We start from the raw sequence: 20,845 nt of genomic DNA on the forward strand, positions 1-20,845 counted from the left end.
GACCAATGCAAAATGGATTTCTTAAAGTATCTGGTTTCTTCCCCCCGGCTACTCTTTTGCACTTCCTCATTAGCTCCCCTGAGAGTCCTCCAGATCTAAGAAAAGACCACTTCGGGGCGAGAAGTTTGTCGTGCATCACAACCCCCTTCCACTTCCGCCCATTCGATCCCAGTTTTACTGCATCAAGCATTTCCTTGGTCATGATAGCCCAAGCTTGGTCCTATTTAGCCAATGAGACCACAAATTTGGCACAGAGGGCCTCAGCATGGGATACAGGGTGAAGAATGCCGAGCCCTCCTTGGTCTACCGGGCGAGCAACTGCCTCCCATCTAGCCCACTGCCATGGCCGGGAGGTTTTCGTGTTGTTCTTCCAGAGAAACCTTTTCAGAATTCTTTCCAGTTACACTTAGCCATCTTGAGCATGGGGCTAAGGAAAGCAATATATGGGATCATAAAAGCATTAATCAATCTAATTTGGCTTTGGAAGGGGAGGAGAACAAACTCCATCTTCTCATTTTTGTGGTCATTTCTATTGAATTGATCTTTGATGAATTAATTTTTGTTTGATTGAAGTGCCTTGCCTGTATATATTGAGGCACAAGCAAGAAGGATAGTGCGAGACTCAGACAAGCCACATAAAAGACATGTCTTAATTGATGATGAGTGTGATTCGTCATCATAAAAGTTTGTTGAAATGAAGAGACAATGTTTTTGCTGAAATGACGTTTTTTTATGTTCGTTGTAGAATTCTTGTATTGTCCTTATTTTTGGATATTTCATGCGTGCAAAAATTGTTTACAACTCTCTCACTCTTTCTCTTGTATGCCATTTTGTATGCGATGCAGTCCAATGTTGCAATACAATAGTGTTTTTAAGAAATGATGGTACTTTTTGTTCGTTGTTGTAGCTATCTTGTAGGTTCTTTATTTTTTTCTTATCTTGTACAGAAATTGATTAGAAATCTCTCTCTCTCTCTCTCTCTCTCTCTCTCTCTCTCTCTCTCTCTCTCTCTCTCTCTCTCTCTCTCTCTCTCTCTCTCTCTCTCTCACATAGGCAGTAACAAATTGACTTCTGACGCCTAGTGCGGCGGAAGAAGAGGGCATTCCTAGCTCGCCTAGAGCAGGATCTATACCAGTTATTCTTGAGTCATGACTCACGTGAGGCGTGGAGGCTCTTTCATGAACACTCCCCCCCCTGCCATCACTTCTACAGAGGCGTGAGGCCAGTATGCATCATCTTTGTACATAGTTCCTGAGCAGCCCCCCCTTCCCGACCCCCCCCGATCCATGCCCGTACACATGTGTTTTTTTCACCCGCTGAGATGGTGAGGAAGGCCATTGACAGGATGAAGACTGGGAGAGCATATGATCATGCTGGCTTAGTGGCTGAGCATTTCATGCATGCCAGAGATTTACTAGCAGAGCTTCTAGCAGTTATGTTTAACCGTGCCATGTGTGAGGGCTTGCCTGATACCTAGAGCCTATCTACTATTGTACCTATCTTCAAGTCGGGAGACCCTATGGAGCCTGGGAACTATCGCACCATCATGATTGGACACACATTGGAACAGTTGTACGCATCTAGTCTTGAGCAGCACAACTGAGTAGATGGGCAGAGAGGGAGGGATGTGCACAGCCGGGCAGGCAGGTTTCAGGAGGGGTTTTTCTACTCTTGACCATATCTTGACACTTAGAGCCATCATTGAGGAGGGTAGATAGCGTGGGAGACATATCTATTGCAGCTTTGTGGATTTCCGTAAAGCATTTGACACAGTGCCCAGAGAAAGATTGATGCGCAGATTACAGCAGATGGGAGTACCCACAGAGCTCATTTGGGGGGTCATGGCATTATACAGGTCAGTAGTGGGGCACGTACGCACCCCAGAGGGTCTATCCACACCGGTTTACTCCACTGTTGGAGTGAAGCAGGGCTGCCCGCTCTCTCCTACTCTATTTGGTATGTATGTAGATGAGGTTTCTGACTACATTGAGAGAGATGGTGATAGAGGTGCACAGCTGGCGGGGACATGGATTCCACTATTGTTATATGCTGATGATATTGTTTTGATCTCTGACTCTCAGGAGGGGATGCAACGTCACCTGGATGCTTTGCATAGGTTTGCCCAAGAAAGTGGTTAGTCCGTCAACCTTGGTAAAACCAAGGTCATGGTATTTAATATCACCCCACAGTGGATTAGGAGGTCAGCGCCCGCTTTCACATACGGACAGGAGTATACAGATGCTTACACTTACCTTGGAGTGGTTTTCAGTGGGCCAGCATTTTCACTGAGGAGGGCAGCAGAGACTTGATTGACCAGAGCCCATGCACCATTGGGTAAATTGGAAAGGATGTGTTCACAAGTCCAGTTTCAGGAGCCTCAGATGAAGCTCTGGCTCTTTGACACTTTGGTGGCTTCTGTATTGCTCTATGGAGCTGAGATTTGGAGACCTTCACTGGACCATCACGGGAGGACATGCTGAAGTGATGAAGCCTCTGGTCTCTATGATCTCGTGGCTCATTGGGGGCAAGACTTCAGTATCACGTGCTATTATACGAGGAGAGCATGCTGCCTCCCCACTGGTGGTTGAGGCGCTCACAAGATCGGTCTCCTTCATACACCGCATGTGGGAACTCCCTAGAGACAGATATGCACGCCTTGCACTTGAGTCCTCTCGACAGTTAGCCGTGCAGGGAGATACAACATGCTGGTATGGGGAGATGACGTCATGGTTTCAGGCACATGGGTTCAGCATAGACAGATTGCCTCCTTTCCAATACTCACTGGATGCGCCCTCTCTGACTCTTACATAGTCCGAGATCACCAGGCTCATTCACCAGGACTTGACCCAGCTAGACACCAAGAGGACATGGATACAGCCAGTACAGGAGCTAGGCATGAAGATGGTTTTCTACAGAGAGCATCTCCTCCAGCTTACGGAGGATGGATTTGTGACAAGGCCCAGATACATGGACACTCACCTGTCTCATGGGGTGCAATGTGCTATTGGCCAGATACGCACATCTTCACACCAGCTGCGGATCGAGACTGGGAGATACAGCGGAGTACCAGCAGAGGCCAGGACATGCCCCCTGTGTGACATCGAGCCTGAGACAGAGTTGCACTACACATGCCACTGCCCCGTCTACTATGAAATATGAGGCCGCTTCCATTGCTTGTTCAAAGAGGGCTTTGGAGCATTCTCTAGAGTCATGCGGTACGAGGATCAGAGATGCCTGGGTTTGTTTTTGCTCGAGCTGCGCAGACACAGAGAGAGCGTGATGAGAGGAAAGATTAGCCAGTCTCAGAGACAGATCACAGACTTCTTTAGAGCTGCCACTGGACACCCGAAGGAGTTACTACCACAGCAGAGCTCGTCGCTTTACACCAGAGGCATACTAATCGAACGAGCAACTGAGCTGGGGAGATCCAGACGCCCACGACTGCGGAGGACTACGCAACATCCAGAGAGGCTGCATCAGAGGATCCAGGTCACTTTGGCTCAACATGCACAACGCTCGGTCAGACTACTGACCATGGAGGAGATTGTTGAGATCTGCCAGCGCGACCGATGCTGGATCTCCTATGATCTACCTATCCCAGCTAGCTGTTTTAGCTACTTAGTCCACACCTAGCAGTCTAGGATTCCATAATATTTTATTTTGTCATTTTGTCATCTTGTTACTCTGACTTTGTATCATATCCACCACATTGTAACTTTCTAGTCTCATAGGTCACTTTGGCCTTCTGAAGACGTTAATATAACATTTCATTTTCTCTCTCTCTCTCTCTCTCTCTCTCTCTCTCTCTCTCTCTCTCACACACACACACACACACACACACACACACACACACACATTATTTCTAAGTAAGTCTCGCTCGGGTTTGCTCGGTGTATGGTAAGACTCATTTTGCGGGATTTGCTAGGATTTGTCAGACTCTTAATATTCCAGTTTAGGACTTTCATCTATGTGATTTTTTGTCCTTTTTAGCTTTCCCTGGTGGAGACTTGGTTGCTTTCTGAGTGGCTTGGTCGTGGACTCTTTTGTTATCTTTTCTGAATGTCCGTGGTGAACGGGGGGGGGGGGGGGGCTCCTCGTTACTAAATGGCACCTGAGGTGGGATCAATGGCTCACGATCTCACTGGTTGATTGTGATCGTTGGATTGCCTATGGAATGCAAAAGATTCTCACCTAGTTTACACCAAATTTACACACCTCACACCTAGCTCTATGATCTTGTAACTAGCGTGGCAGATACGCATTGATGATGTTGGTGCCAGCCCACTAGAAATCCTGTTCTCAGCCGCCAGAGTGGCCCAGAATGTATCCCTCGCGGCTTTCACATCTTTCTTTGAGTCACTGCTCTACAAATTTGCTTAGCCTCAACCATCAACCCCAGCAGAGCCTTGCTTGAAGAAAGGGCGTAAGTGCTTGAATCTGAGGAGCACTAATGTCTGCTTTCAGAACCCAAAGAGTTCGGGGCTGCCCTGTTTTGGCGATGGCAGCATCTCCGAGTATGGAGGCCAGGAGATGAGATGATGCGGAGCCCTGTTTGAGGTGGAGATATCAGACATGGCCACATCTGGTATCAGACATGGCCATGGTGAAATGCAGGTTAACTAGGCCTTGTATGGTTGTCCATTGCATGCATGCCATACGTAATTGAATGTACTATCATGTGCAAGCCCAAATCAAAAAGACCATGGAAAAAATGGGTTTTTGGAAGGGCTTGGCACAGGAATTGTAGGACTCATGGAGGACGAGTTGAAGATGGAGCTGCCTCTAAATGTGTATGTGTCTATGTATGTGTGTGTAAATATGTGTAGTAAGTTCATGGGAGATGAAGCACATTTACAATTATATCAAAATCAACCATTGCATCTCCAAAGACAAGAGCTAAAACTATGAACACACTAAGTCTCTAGGGCTTAAACATATCACACAATACAGACAAGACCTAAGGTTCAAAGATTTGCCTAAACATGCATACAAATTTTTAAGATTTTCCAAGGTGGTAGAAGTGTCCACTCATAAAAGTAACAGGAAGTGGATGCATTAACTAAGGAATTCGCGAGTTTTCTAAGAAAACGCACTTATGCTTTTTCGTATTAACCTTTTGAATGCAATCTTATTGGTTTTATTCTAGGAGATAGGATTTTGCAAATCAACTGTAATATTATTGTTTGACTTTTATCCAAATAGTTACCTTTTTTTTCTCATTTTGTCTTAGTGCTCTAGTATAGAGAATTCTTTTTTAAGGCTTCTGCAGGATTAGAGACACCCAAGCCCCAATAATGATACACCTTCCAACAAACAAACAACAAGAGGATACATAAGCAAGATTCCAAGTACATTCCATAATTTTGTCTCTAAATCGAGGGTGTATCTCTCTAAGATCGTCACGTGGCCATCTTTCACTTTTCGTTGCAGCAAATAAACATCCACCATCTCAGCATGGGCTTTTCTTTATGACAGGGGCATAAAGAAAAAGTCAGTCCTTCAGCCATACTCCGACAACGTCGCATCTTTGTGGATGCAAATGCCCTCAGCACGAAAGAGGCTGGGAAAAAACAGGAATTCATGTAATAATATCTTAACCCTTGGAGGTTCATGTTAGCAAGGTTATGTATTTGGCTTGCTCTATTATGCTGTGCCTGTCCTTGGCTCAGTTCAAATTATGCTTCAGGCTATGGCCTTCTTCTGGGTGTCTACGATGGCTGTAATATATGAAGGACTCCCTCATGTTAGTTCCTTGCAGCCCAGTCTCCCATTTGAAGCAGCAGGCCATGCTTCACTAGCACCTCAGGCGGCGGCAGCACCAGATCAACCGCTTTGCCAAGTGATGCAAAGGGGGGCTCTCCTTGAATTTGTCAGTAGCGGTTTCAACAGCAGTTCTGAGGCTGAATATGCGTTCTTCGGTGACCCCACTCCCAATTGCTGCAGTTGGCCTGGAGTCACCTGCGACAACTCAGGCTTTGTCATCTCCCTGTTCCTTTACCTTCCTCCATTTTTCGTTGAAGATCACGAGCGTCATTTCAACGCGAGTCCACTTGCCAAACTCCAATCCTTGCAGGTACTTTCTAGTGAAGACATATAACTTGCAAAAAACAGTACTCATTTCAGGCCTTTCTGAAAATGTATTTATTGTGCTTGCAGGCTCTTGACTTGGGTAACATTGACTTTGATAGCTCAGCCATAGCCCTCTTCTCCAGCAAACTCACTAGCTTAACAATTCAAGATTCGCTGCTGCGCTCACCAATCCCATGGGCAGCCCTCACAGCCAAGCTCTTCCGCCTTACTACACTACAACTCTACAATTTGCCTGCTCAGCTGGATAGCAATATGCTTGCTCCAGAGCTTTGTAACCTGACACGCCTTGAAACCCTCACCATCAAATCCATTAACGGCCTCAGAGGTAATATCCCATCATGTCTCAGTAAACTGCCACGGCTTGTCTCCCTTGACCTCTCAAATAATCACCTCCAAGGGCTGATTCCACAGCATTGGAATGCAACATCACCTCTCGAGAGGTTAGATCTGAGCTCCAACTTTCTCATGGGCTTCATTCACCCTTCCTTGTTTGGACAGAATCGAGTGTATATCGATGTAAGCAACAACAATCTCACAGGAAGCATTCCATGCAGCTTAGGAAACAGTACAAAGCTCAGCAAGTTATCGATGGCAAATAACCAGCTTTCCGGTGACATCCCGGAGGAGTGGGGAAATTTATCTAACCTGAAGGGGCTAGATCTCTCCAGAAACCACCTCATGGGAAAGATTCCAACCTCCATGGGCCAGATGGGTCTCAATTCCTCTTTGGTATATCCAGGTACACAAGTTGAAATCCCCGTCTCAATTGACCTAATGTCAAACTTGCTCGCAGGGGACCTGCCTTTCTCTTTACTGTTCACAAAGGCACCTCTTGAAGTTTTGAATCTTGGATCCAATAACCTAACCAGTCCACTCCTTACACAAAATGATAGGGAACTCATGCAGCAGAGCAATTTTAGTTCCCTTCGTACTCTAGACCTTTCTCTCAATCGCTTGGCAGGCCCCTTACCATCCTGGATTGCTAACTTCCGTAGCCTTGAACAGCTTAATCTCTCTTACAACAAGTTTGTAAGCCCTTCAGCCTACGACCCAGTTTCCAATGTTAGCACCGCAATGCAAAGCCTAGACCTCTCTGTCAACTATCTCACAGGCCCCATTCCCTCTTGGCTTTCCCCCCTTTCCTCTTTAGGGACGTTGGACATGTCTTCCAACCAATTGCAGGGTACTATCCCCCCCTGGGTGTGGTCTCTGCCGCAGCTTTGGGAAATCATCCTCTCAACAAATCAGCTGAGTGGAGATATCCTTTTGGGGAAATGGCTATGCGAGGGTGCAGTACAGGCAGATGGCTATTCTTTCTCGGGCTTTAAGAACAACTTTAGTAGAGTGGTATTGGAAGGAGGGTGGAGTCCGAATTGTTTTACAGGAACTGGCTTCCACCTTGATCTTCATTCAAACGAATTGTCTGGCGAGATCCCTTGGGTAAACTTGCTTTCCTTTGATTACGATCTTGTCTACTGGAATTTCGCAGACAATAGGTTAACTGGTGAGCTTCCAGACCAAGGGAAGGTATCAGGGCTTTCGATACATTTCATAGACGAATTGGATTTGTCACAAAATTTAATGAGTGGAGAAATCCCTGGATGGTTAGGTAGTGTGGGTATGTCCTCTCTTCAACTCTCCTTCAACAACTTCATAGGTGAGATACCATCTGGCATCTGCGACTATCAGGTTGGTGGAGAGAAGATGATATCGTTGATGCTGGACCACAACTCTCTGAGTGGTAATCTCCCCGACGAGTTCGATAATGATGGGTGCCTCGATCTCGTATCGTTGGTGCTCTCACACAATCACTTCACAGGGCCGATCCCACCATCTCTTAGAAACCTATCGTCAAGCCTGGTGGTGCTAGATCTATCACACAATCACCTGGACGGATTGTTACCACAGTGGATTCAACAGATGCATTCCCTTCGAGTCCTGAGCATTGGCTTCAATGGCTTGTCCGGTCCTCTGCCTAGCACCATATGGAATTGCACAAAACTTCAGGCATTGGATCTCTCCAACAACAATCTAAACGGAAGCATCTCTGGGCAGAGCTTTTCCCACTTGCAAGGGTTTGCATATAGCTCAGTCCAGGAAACTCTAGTCAATTCTTCACTAACCCTGTATGATGAGAGTTTTACAACACACCTTCTAACAGCCACGGTGTTTTTGGATTTGTCCAGCAATGCCCTACATGGGCCAATACCGCCACAGCTAGGCTGCCTTGATGGCTTGATCTTCTTGGGTTTATCCAACAACCACCTGGCAGGGCATATACCCGAGGAGCTCGGCAGGTTAAAGCAGCTCAACTCCATGGATCTTTCTGTAAATGAATTGGAGGGTGAGATCCCGCGGGTCTTATGCTCGCTCACAGTTTTGACCTTTGCGGATGTATCAAGAAACAGATTGAGAGGGCCGATTCCTGAGTGCAAGCAATGGAGGACCTTGTCCCGCAAATCCTACGCGGGCAACGACGGATTGTGCGGGCCTCCTCTAGCAGTGCTCTGCCCACGCAACACGTCTACGCATGGAGGATCACCAAGAGCCGCGCTTGAAGAAGCAGGTGACGAACAAGAGCAAGGTGAAATTGAAGCTTTGCTTCACATTGGCTTGTCATAGTACTAAGTACTGACTAAATGTTTTGGCCTGCAATGACTGTTAATGTTACATAATAAGACCAAAGCAGGATGTGAGCTACATGGCATTTGAGGGTCTTTGGACTTTAACGTGTGCACATGCGTGTGCATTTATTAAGTGGGTTGTGGGCCTACATGTCTTCCCTCCTTCCCACAGCACTATCAAAATAGTCCCCGGGCTAACCCAGTTCACTTCTTGCTTACACCAGGTTCATGTAGGATCACACTTAGTTCACATCCTTAGTTGAGTTCACAACACACTTCACATGCATATCACATCGTGGTTACATCCATGGCAAAGCGCTTATCGCTCAATCCTAGTTCACTCTTGAAGCCCCCCTCCCTCCCTCCCTCCCTCTCTTCATTGGAGTTGGGCCGACTAAGCTCTCTCTCTCTCTCTCTCTCTCTCTCTCTCTCTCTAATCGTGAGTCCTCACCTTGTTCTAACCTACATTTAGGCTTGTAAATAGCAAGTCTCCTTGTATTGTTCCACTAAATACGTTGCCTTATTACAAAGATGACACCAAGTTACAAAAATTGACATGTGATTTTTGTGATATTTTTTCATTAGAAGGCCAATATAAAAGTATGTGCTTCCATTGGGAACGACACTATTTCCTGTCGGTAGTCTTTTGATAGAACAAGGAGCCCTTCAAATCCTAAATTTTATTACTATAATAACAAGTGATAAAATCATGAGGCCTTCCAGTTAACTAAAATGGGTACGGAGAAGTCGCCTAGGGTATCATCATTAAATTTATTCTCCCTCTCACAATTACACGATTTCAATCCCTAAACACTCTTAAGAATCATAAGAAGGTCAAGTAATATCCAAAAAGTTCAAAAAGCTTCAAATGCTTTCTCCTCTCCTTGCACCTTCCCAGTGATGTCTTAGTTTGCCATCACCTACACTATCAACAGACACACAATGCTATGCAATAAAATGTTATATACAACTCCTTGAGCAATCAATAGCTAAGCTACATCTGAAGTTCTTACAATTGACGTCATCAACCCATTTTGACTCCAGATTTACCGTTTTACCACCTCCGATATAGAGACAATATCGATGCATACAGCTTTGTTTGGGTGTGTACCATGGTGAGCCTCTTGCAATTCAACATGTGTGTGTGTGTGTGTGTGTGTGAAAGAGAGAGAGAGAGAGAGAGAGAGAGAGAGAGAGAGAGAAATCCACCAAGAATCATCCCCCTTTGGCAGCATATAATAATAGCAGCTTTAAAACTATGGCCACACCATATATATGCCTTCTGAGCTTGTAGCAGTAGGTCGCGGATGGCGGCATCGGATCATCATGCTTGCAAAACAGTCACTATACTTTGTGGTCTCACCTCTATCGCCATGCGGTCCATCATTAAGCCCCTTATCAGGCACATTCAGACTATGCAAGGCAATTGATGTCTAGCTTTGGTTTCCTTCTTCTGACCCTGTCATCTAGCTAGCGGCTCTTGAGATTGAAATATTGACCCTATTACCAACTGATTGGGCTATCATGCTTGTCTTGAAGACTACGATCCATAACCCTTGAACGATCTACCGTTGAATATACTATCTGATGTGCAGGTTACCCTGTGCGCCATCATCTCCTTATCTTATACCTATTGTGACATGGCATCGTTGTCTACATATTTGTAGGCCACCACCACCATTGGATTGCATGTACTTATTGCACTTGCATCAAACCACACCATCCATCTCCCCACAAGTCCACATGCGCCATGGAAACTCCCTTACTGAGCACCGCAAAAACAATACTTTATCAGGGCTCGCGTACCACTTTTCTCGATGCCTTGATAAGAGTGCATAGAAAAATATATTTGTTTAGCTAGATGTGAGCATACTGCATTTAGCGATAGCCTTCAACTATTGCATCGCTTATGGCCTTGATGGTGCAAGGGCTAGCTAGCCAAGCTGTAGCGCACTCTATTGATTCACAACTCCACCAACATCCTTGAGATGTTCTTGCCTAATGTACATGTATAATTAGACCCCAAGCAAGAGAACCAAAAGTGTTGTAGGTAGAGCATGCTTTGCTGCAACAGATTCAAATAGGAGGTTTTTTTAAGCTTTTTTCAATAAATACAAGGAGATGCAGTGAACAGCAAACGCGAGCAAGTGAGAGGGGGCAAAGGGAATTAGTGGAAGCAGAGAGTGTGCAAGATCTCGATCTGCAAAAGCTCTGTAGTTTGAGTCGTCTGATGTGTAGCTGTTGAAGGGAAGTGCAGAATCATGAATGTCAAAAAATTGAGCCTTGAGAAGTTGAGATAGGAAAATTGGAGTTGCTCAAGCCTCATGGCTTTAGGCCCGATGTGTCACCACCAACATGACAAGGACCGCCAGAGAGAGAGAGAGAGAGAGAGAGAGAGAGAGAGAGAGAGAGAGAGAGTAGAGCCTTCTAGAGAGACAAGAGAAAGAGTAAGAGCCTAGAGGTGTGGGTGGGAGGCCCCATTCTTTGGTCCAAGGGCCAACAAAGATTACAATCTTTGCACACAACAACGCATTAATAGCATCACCTTAAGGCTTATCCCAAAGCTAATAAATCATCTCAGTACCTTTTGAGAGAAAACATGACATCGTCACCCCACCAATGCCACTCATAATTTTCACTTGAGTGCTCAATGGCACCACTGGAGCACTGACCAACCAAATTTTCTTGTTTCAAAAAGAATTAATCCTATTTTTGGCCAAGTAAAAAAAGAAGTCACTCCATGGCTCTCGACTCTCTAGGTCACATAGAATATCATCATTTTTTTAAGTGAGTGTTTGCCACAATGATGCCCACTAAGTTATCTTACCAATTATATATATATATATATATATATATATATATATAATATTCTCCCTTTTTCACTAACAAAAAGGGAACATGTCACTATGGCTTAGCCCTTTGGGCAGGCCAATAATAATAATAATAATAACAAACCTCATAGGTCATATTTAGCTGGTAAAGTTTCAACCCACAAGTTTTCCTCTACTTTGGGTACAATTAGGTCTCCCCAATCTTAGAAAAATAAAAATTATTTCAAAACATATTAAGTGCATAAGTGAAGGGTGAGTATAGGAAATGAAAAGACACATAAAAGTGAAAAGTCAAAAGACATATGAAGGTGCAAAGTCAAGAGACTTTTTGTGTCCATATAAAGAGATGTTTCTTTTCTCCTTTATTTTTCTTTTAGCATTTTCTTCTCTTCAAAGTGTCCTCTCTCTCTCTCTCTCTCTCTCTCTCTCTCTCTCTCTCTCTCTTTCTCTCTCTCTCTCTCTCTCTCTCTCCCCCCACCTTCAACAAAAAGCGCAACTGTTTTTTGACCTAGTAGACAACAGTTCACTCTTTTGATCATAAGTTCTTCATCTGAACTCCGATTTGGGTGATCTCTAGCCTCAATTGAAGAGCATGATGCCCTCTTTGTATAGATGTAAAGACAAAAAAAAATTTAGAGTTATGAAAGGTGTTTCTATAGCAACATTTCCAAAGTGAACATGTTCAAGAAAGTTGAATCTCATATCTTATTTTATATACAATGTCTTCCGGCACTCGCAAGGGTTCTTCTTCTTCAACAAGGTCCACAACCATTGTGAAAAATGATCCAAAATCTCCTAAGTGTGTAGATAGCAACACAACCACCCAACCAACGACATCAAAAACCATGATCATGGCATACTTGGTATTGTTGCAAGAGACCATAAACAAACAAGGCGAAGACTTATGAGCACTTGCAATAAAGAATGGCACACTAAGGGTACTTGTGGTTGAGAACGAGAATCTCAAGAGGACACTTGAGATGCAAACAACACGTTTGATGCAACCTGAAGAGAAAGTCAAGGAATGTAAACGCTCTCTTGTGGACTTGAATGCTTTGAAGAGCGCATGAGCAAAGTAGAGCATGACCATGTATTGAAAGAGGAGAAATTTGACACCATGAGCCGGGATGTATGCGACATGAAAAATGTATGCACAAACAAGTCTTGGGCTGATGTATGTGGTAACAATGTGGTTCCTAATTCCTCACTCATGCAAGCTATGGTTCAAACAAAAGAATGTTGGCAATGTGGATGTGGAGGAGTTGATCAAATAAACGGGAGATTTTACCCATGAGTGGATGTGTGATATGTTTAACCTTGCACTTCAACATGGTATGCCTTATGATTGGAGTACTAATTGGGTTAAGCCTTTGTATAAAGGAGGGGATGTAAATGTTAAGTATGGAGCCTGATTTACCCTTGTAATTTTCTGTGGTAAAAGCGCACATTTGTGAGGCCCCCATTATGAGGAGAAGCCATCGTGCGTGAAGGAAAATCACTCACCGGAAACCAAAATTTTCACGGACAAGAATCAGGGGCAACTTTAAAGGCCGGAATATTCTTTTTCGCCGGAATATTATGGCCGGACGGCGGCCGAAAAGTGGTCGAAAAATAACCGGTCGGTTGGCCGGTGGCCGGTAGTCAATGGCCGATGGCCGGTGGTCGGAAGTCAATGGCCGGTGGCCGGTGGTTGGAAGTCAATGGCCGGTGGCCGGTGGCCGAATTCAAAAGCGGACTTGTCTTCTCAAGGGCGGCCACACATGGGCGGATTGGAGGGTCCGATTTGGACTTATTCGCACAAGGGCGGCTACACATGGCTGTCTCTCATAAGAGAGGGCAGCCCTTTTGGCCTATAAAAGGAGGCCATTTCTACACACATTTCATAGTGTGAAGTTGATGCAACAAGGTGAGTGTGAGGTGGTGAGAGTGAAGCAAGGTGGGAGCTCCATTAAGGGTATAATCCCTTTGTAAACTACTTTTTGTTTTGAAGTACTAAAGCCATTGAGTGGCTGCTTTCCCGTGGACGTAGCCCACATTGGGTGAACCACGTATATCGTGTGTACTCTCTCTCTCTCTCTACTCTATAATCTCGTGTATATAAATCTGTCTCTCTCCATTAAGTAATCTACTCAATTATCTATTTAGCTACGTCTTATTTCCTAACAACTGGTATCAGAGCAAGTTTTGCTCGTAGCTAAATTATCTCAAGGAAAGGATTCCTTGAATTGAGTGGGAGTTATGGCGGAGGAAGGGAAGCTCAAGATTGAGAAGTTCAATGGCAAAAACTACCAACATTGGAAGATGCAGATTGAAGACTATCTCTACCACAAGGACCTCTATTTGCCACTAGCCGGTCTTGCGAAGAAGCCCGCAACAATGGCAGATGAAGCATGGATTGTCCTTGATCGAAAGACACTGGGAACAATCCGGTTAAGCTTGGCGTCAACGGTGGCCTTCAATGTTTCGGAGATGAAGACCACGGAGGACTTGATGAAGTCACTTGATGACTTCTACGAGAAACCATAGGCATCCAATAAGGTATTTCTTATGAAGCGCTTGCTCAATCTAAAGATGGCAGAGAATGGTTCAGTTGCAGAACACCTAAATGACTTTAACACAAACATAAGTCAACTTCGATCAGCGAAAATCAATTTCGATGACGAAGTGCGAGCTCTCCTTATACTATCATCTCTACCGGATAGTTGGGACAGCCTTGTGATGGCTGTAAGTAATTTTATCTCTGGCACAAATACTCTTAAGTTTGATGATGTTGTGGGTGTTCTCCTAAGCGAGGAGATGCGAAGGAGAAGCACATGAGAATCATCAAGTGTTGCACTATCAGTGGAAACAAGAGGAAGGCTTAAGGAGAGGTTCAAAAACCAAAAGGGTCGTGATCGCTCAAGGCGGAGCAAGTCACGCACAAAGTCAGTTCTTGAATGTTGGAACTGCGGCAAGAAGGGCCACGTCAAGAAGGATTGCTGGTCCAAGAAGAAGAAGGAGACAGAGTCTCAAGACAACAAGCCAACATCGGAGGCCAATGTGGCAGGTAAAGTAGAGCAAGATGCTCTAATTCTCTCATTAGACAATGTGTCTAATTCCTGGATAGTAGATTCCGGGGCTTCATTCCATGCGACACCACACAAGCAACATTTCCAAGACTACACCAAAGGTAATTTTGGGTATGTATACTTGGGAGATGATGAAGCTTGTGAGATTGTCGGCAAAGGTACAGTTTCTGTCAAAACTGCTAACGGAAATGAATGGAAGCTTAAAGATGTTAGGCATGTTCCTTCTCTTCGCAAAAATTTGATCTCTACAGGACAATTGGACGATGAAGGTCACAACATTGCATTCGGAAACAAACAGTGGAAGATCTCAAAGGGATCTTTGGTGGTTGCCAAGGGTGAAAAAGTCGGTACACTTTACTTGTGTACTGTTAACACGCAACCTTCAGCTTGTGCAGCAACTACAGAAGTTGACAGTGCGGTGTGGCACTACCGACTTGGGCATATGAGTGCCAAAGGAATGCAAATCCTTCAAACAAAGAAGCTTCTACCAGGTTTGAAAGAAGTGGACTTAGAGTTCTGTGAAGATTGTGTTTATGGTAAACAAAAGAGGGTAAAATTTCAAAAATCAGGAAATGAAAGAAAAAATAAAAAACTTGAGTTGGTTCATTCTGATGTTTGGGGTCCTGCAAGTACACCATCACTTGGTGGCTCATTGTACTATGTAACATTCATAGACGATGCGACTAGAAAAACATGGGTTTATGTCCATATTTCAAAGGTGGAAAGCCTTTGTGGAGAATGAAACAGGTACCAAGGTTAAATGCCTCAGATCCGACAATGGAGGCGAATATTGCAGCCAAGCTTTTGAAAGCTTTTGTGCTAGCAATGGCATTCAAAGACAAAGGACAACCCCAAGGACACCTCAACAAAATGGGATTTCGGAAAGGATGAACAGAACAATCATGGAACGAGCACGAAGCATTCGGCTACATGCAGGCCTACCGCTTGAGCTTTGGGCGGAAGCTGTAAGTACGTCTGTGTACTTAATCAATCGGTCACCCTCAACGGCATTGGATGGGGGAGTTCCAGAAGAGGCATGGACAGGTAAACCGGTGAATTATGCATTTCTCAAAGTGTTTGGGTGTGAGGCTTTCATGCACATAGATAGAAGCCTAAGATCAAAGTTAGATGCAAAGTCCAAAAAGTGTTTCTTCATTGGCTATGGAGAAGGAGACTTTGGGTATCGCCTATGGAATCCTGAAGATGGTAAAATATTAAGGAGTAGGGATGTAATTTTTAACGAACAAAATATGTACAAAGATTACTTGGAAAGAAAACAAACAAAAGAAACAGGTGATGAGTACATGGAGCTTGAGGACGGTGAAGACTCAAGGACTGCAAACGGTGACAATGTGCAACAACGTCAACCAAATGAGGAGCCTCAACCTATTCCCCGAAGATCTACAAGAGCAAGTAGACCTCCAGAAAGGTTTGTTCCTTCCTTCAACCATCTCTTGATCTCAGATTCTGGAGAGCCGGAATCATATGAAAAAGCTATGCAACATGAATCCAAAGAAGAATGGACGAAGAGCATGCAAGTGGAGATGGACTCACTACATCGCAACCAAACATGGGAGTTGGTTGAGTTTCCTAAAGATAAGCGGGCACTTCAAAACAAATGGGTGTACAAGCTAAAGGAAGAAGAAGGTGGGAAGAAAAGGTACAAGTCTAGGCTTATGGTAAAAGGTTTTTCTCAAAAGAAAGGTATTGACTTCAATGAAATATTTTCTCCTGTTGTAAAAATGAACTCAATTAGGATTTTCTTAAGCCTTGTGGCTGCTCATGATCTAAATCTCGAGCAAATGGATGTAAATACAGCATTCCCTCGCTGTGACTTAGAGGAGGAAATCTACATGCTTCAACCAAAGGGGTATGAAGTAAAAGGTAAGGAGAAAATGGTTTGCAGATTAAAGAAGAGCTTGTATGGTTTAAAGCAAGCATCAAGACAATGGTACTTGAAGTTTGATCGATGGATGTTGGATCATGGATTCACAAGATGCAACTCGGATCACTGCGTCTACACGAAGAATTTGGGAGATGGGAAATTCATCATCCTAATGTTGTATGTTGATGACATGTTGATTGCAAGTGCTAACATGCAGGACATCAAAGACCTAAAAGAGGAGCTGTCCAAATCTTTTTCAATGAAAGATTTAGGCGCTGCAAAGAGGATACTTGGTATGAAAATATCAAGGGACAGGACGAAGAAGACAATAAAGCTATCTCAAGAAGATTACATCAAGAAGGTACTAGAAAGGTTTGCAATGCAATATGCAAAACCAGTTTCTACACCTTTGGCTGGTCATTTTAAACTAACGAAGGATATGTGTCCAAAGACACAAGAGGAGATAGCCTATATGTCTAAAGTTCCATATGCTATAGCGGTAGGTTCTTTAATGTATGCTATGGTCTGGACAAGGCCAGACATTGCACATGCAGTGGGAGTTGTGAGTAGGTTCATGAACAACCCAGGTAAAGAGCATTGGCAAGCTGTGAAGTGGATACTTAGGTATCTAAAAGGGACAACAACAAATGCTTTGTATTTTGGAGGAACTGATATTTTTCTAGAAGGGTATGTTGATGCAGATATGGCAGGTGACAAAGATACTCGAAGGAGCACTACTGGCTATGTGTTCACGGTTGGAGGCACAGCAGTAAGCTGGGCTTCAAAGCCGCAGAAAGTGGTTTCACTTTCTACCACGGAAGCAGAGTATGTAGCAATGACGGAGGCAAGCAAAGAAATTATGTGGCTTCACAGATTCTTAGAAGAGCTTGGATTCAAACAAAACAATTATGTCTTGTACAGTGATAGCCAAAGCGCTATCCATCTTGCGAAGAACTCAGCCTTTCATTCAAGGACAAAGCACATTGAGGTGAGATATCACTTCATACGCACTCTTTTGGAAGAGGGACAACTAAAGCTAGGAAAGGTGCATACAAGTGAAAATCCTGCAGACATGTTTACAAAGGTGGTCAACAAGGAGAAGTTGAGCTTTTGCTCATCTTCAATTGGCATTCAAGGATAAGAAGCCAGAATGGAAAGCACTCACAGGTTTGGTTTGGAGATCAGTCTCCAAGTGGGAGATTGTTAAGTATAGAGCCTGATTTACCCTTGTAATTTTCTGTGGTAAAAGCGCACATTTGTAAGGCCCCCATTATGAGGAGAAGCCATCGTGCGTGAAGGAAAATCACTCACCGGAAACCAAAATTTTCACGGACAAGAATCAGGGGCAACTTTAAAGGCCGGAATATTCTTTTTCACCGGAATATTATGGCCGGACGGCGGCCGGAAAACAACCGGTCGGTTGGCCGGTGGCCGGTAGTCAATGGCCGATGGCCGGTGGTCGGAAGTCAATGGCCGGTGGCCGGTGGCCGAATTCAAAAGCGGACTTGTCTTCTCAAGGGCGGCCACACATGGGCGGATTGGAGGGTCCGATTTGGACTTATTCGCACAAGGGCGGCTACACATGGCTGTCTCTCATAAGAGAGGACAGCCCTTTTGGCCTATAAAAGGAGGCCATTTCTACACACATTTCATAGTGTGAAGTTGATGCAACAAGGTGAGTGTGAGGTGGTGAGAGTGAAGCAAGGTGGGAGCTCCATTAAGGGTATAATCCCTTTGTAAACTACTTTTTGTTTTGAAGTACTAAAGCCATTGAGTGGCTGCTTTCCCATGGACGTAGCCCACATTGGGTGAACCACGTATATCGTGTGTACTCTCTCTCTCTCTCTACTCTATAATCTCGTGTACATAAATCTGTCTCTCTCCATTAAGTAATCTACTCAATTATCTATTTAGCTACGTCTTATTTCCTAACAGTAAAGAATGTAAACAACTACCGGACTATAATGATTGGGTCTCTTATAGCAAAGTTGTTTGGGTGCATAATGGAGATGAAATTGAGTGATTGGGCTGAAAAGAATGACAAGCGTGTAAAAGGACAAGCGGGTTTTTGTCAATGCCATAGCACCATTGATCATCTTGTCACTCTTCGTGTTCTCATAAAGGAAAGTTGGTTGAAACGAAAGCGATTGTATTGTTTTTTTGTGGACTTTAAGAAAGCCTTTGATATGATTCCACGTAACAATTTGTGGAGAAGGATGGAAGAACTCCAAGTGCCAAGTGCGTTTATGCTTGCGGTTTCTTGAATCTATGAAAAGGTGATTTGTCAATTGCACATGGGAAGAGAAATTTCAAAAAAATTTGTAAGCATTATTAGGGTTAAACAAGCATGTCCGTTGTCACCAACTTTCTTTGGTCTATGCATCAATCAATTGGAACAAATGGTACTTGACTTTATGAAAGAAGAAGGCATTGAAGAGGTCACTATTTGCAATGCGGTAATCATGCTTTTTTTGTATGAGGATGAGGTAGTGCTTCTAGCACACACTTTAGAAGATGCACAAAAGCTTATGGTTGTCCTTGAAAACTTTTTCTTGCATAATGGGCTGATTGTGAATGAAACCAAAACAAAGGTTATGCTTGTGAAAAGCGGGAGCATCTCAAAGTCTACTTGGAAAGAGTTTGAGAATGTCCAAAAGCATTTTCTTACAAAGTTTCTCCAAGTTAAGACACAAACACCATATACGCTCCTACTTCTTGAGTTAGGATCTCTTCCAATTGAGGTTATGGGCATGGAAAGGGTTGTGGAGTACATGATAAAGATGCGTCAAAACCCCTCACCCCAACTTCCTACAATTGCATGGGAAGCAAGCAAAAAAGTTCAAAAGACGCATAAAAGCAAGATCTTGAGTACGGTATGGATGCAAAGCATAAAGAAGTGGTTTGGGAGATGGGATTTATTACACTTGCTACATGATGCTTCAATTGACTCCCAAGTGAATGAAGCTTTTCTACAACGCCAATGTATTACGGCTTGGGAGAAATCCGGTGAGTCACGCTTCATACATTACACCACCCATATTGCCTTCACTACAAAACCATGTTCTTCACAGAAAGAGGAAACCGTACTCACACTTACATGCTTGAGCCTATCCCCTTGTCGATGATACACACTATCACAACCATTCGGCTTAGCTCCCATTTCCTTCGATGTGAGACAGGGCATTGAGAAGAGTCAAATCAGTTGTGCACATTATGCTCACTACAAGTTCAAGAGTCTGAGTACCACACACTAATAGAGTGCTCAGCTTTTGGTCACATTTGAGCTTGCTTCTCTCACATTTTCAGCCATGACTTAGATCTGCACACTTTCCTCTCCCAGCCACAGTGTGGTCTCTCCATTGCAACTCTCATCACCACAATTTTGGAGCATCAAGAGTCACTCATAAGCCATACACATACTACATCACATGTTACTTTGATCCCGTAGGTCGTATTTGACCTCCGAGGACGATAATAAAATCTATCTATCTATCTATCTCAATGTTTTATCCATCCTTCCAAGCCATAATCTTAAAATAATCTTAAAAATTTTTTAAAAAATTAAGTGTATATGTGAAGGGTGAGTTCAGGAAATGACAAGATAGATGAAAGTGAAAAGTCAAAAGATATATGAAAGTGGAAATTCAAAAGACATATGAAAGTGGAAAGTCAAAGGACTTTTTGTGTCCATATAAAGAGGTGTTTCTCTTGTCCTTTACTTTTCTTTTAGCATTTTCTTCTCTTCAAAGTGTCCTCTTGAGTCTCTCTCTCTCTCTCTCTCTCACACACACACACACACACACACACACACACACACACACACACACACACACACACACACAATGTTGTATCCATCCTTCCCACCTAATACTATTGCAAATCTACATGCTTCGTCATTTCCCGTTGCTATGTGCTATAGACTAGTGCATCATTTTTATTGTTGTTGAGGGAATCTTTGAATTATAAATACCTTTAAATATTTTTGAAGCCATTAGGAATACTTTGGGTACCAGTAATGAAGAAAATTCCAACCTCGCTATGAAGACAAAGCACATAAATGTCTTTTATTGATGTATAGTTTGCACAACACTAAGAGATCATGTTGAAAATGTTGAGGGGGACTATAAGTCCTTTACAAAATATTTGTGTCATGATATTAGGAATACTTTGGGTATGAGTAGTGAAGGAAATAAGGAAATTCAAACCTCTCTATGAAGACCAAGCACATAAATGTCTTTCATTGATGTATAGTTTGCACAACACTAAGAGATCATGTTGAAAATGTTGAGGGGGACTATAAGCCCTTTACAAAAGATTTGTGTCATGATATTAGGATTACTTTGGGTA

General features: G+C 43.7%; 1 protein-coding gene across 1 annotated transcript; it reads left to right on the top strand.

Annotated features, from left to right (window-relative positions):
• The first annotated feature begins 5,483 nt into the window (after positions 1-5,483).
• LOC147446838 (uncharacterized) lies at positions 5,484-9,336 on the top strand. The gene is made up of 2 exons (XM_086524195.1): positions 5,484-6,073; positions 6,157-9,336. The coding sequence occupies exons 1-2, from the start codon at positions 5,678-5,680 to the stop codon at positions 8,710-8,712; spliced, it is 2,952 nt and encodes a 983-aa protein (XP_086380321.1). The 5' UTR covers positions 5,484-5,677; the 3' UTR covers positions 8,713-9,336.
• The last annotated feature ends 11,509 nt before the right edge of the window (positions 9,337-20,845 follow it).

This window comes from Adiantum capillus-veneris, chromosome 11 (assembly GCF_014529385.1).
Source record: "Adiantum capillus-veneris isolate H3 chromosome 11, ASM1452938v2, whole genome shotgun sequence".
NCBI lineage: Eukaryota > Viridiplantae > Streptophyta > Polypodiopsida > Polypodiales > Pteridaceae > Adiantum > Adiantum capillus-veneris.

Bases quoted from the DNA above. Each gene is read 5' to 3' on its own strand.
- LOC147446838 (XM_086524195.1), top strand. From the start codon at position 5,678: ATGCTTCAGGCTATGGCCTTCTTCTGGGTGTCTACGATGGCTGTAATA. The intron at 6,074-6,156 runs GTACTTTCTAGT...TTGTGCTTGCAG, and splicing joins CCAAACTCCAATCCTTGCAG to GCTCTTGACTTGGGTAACAT.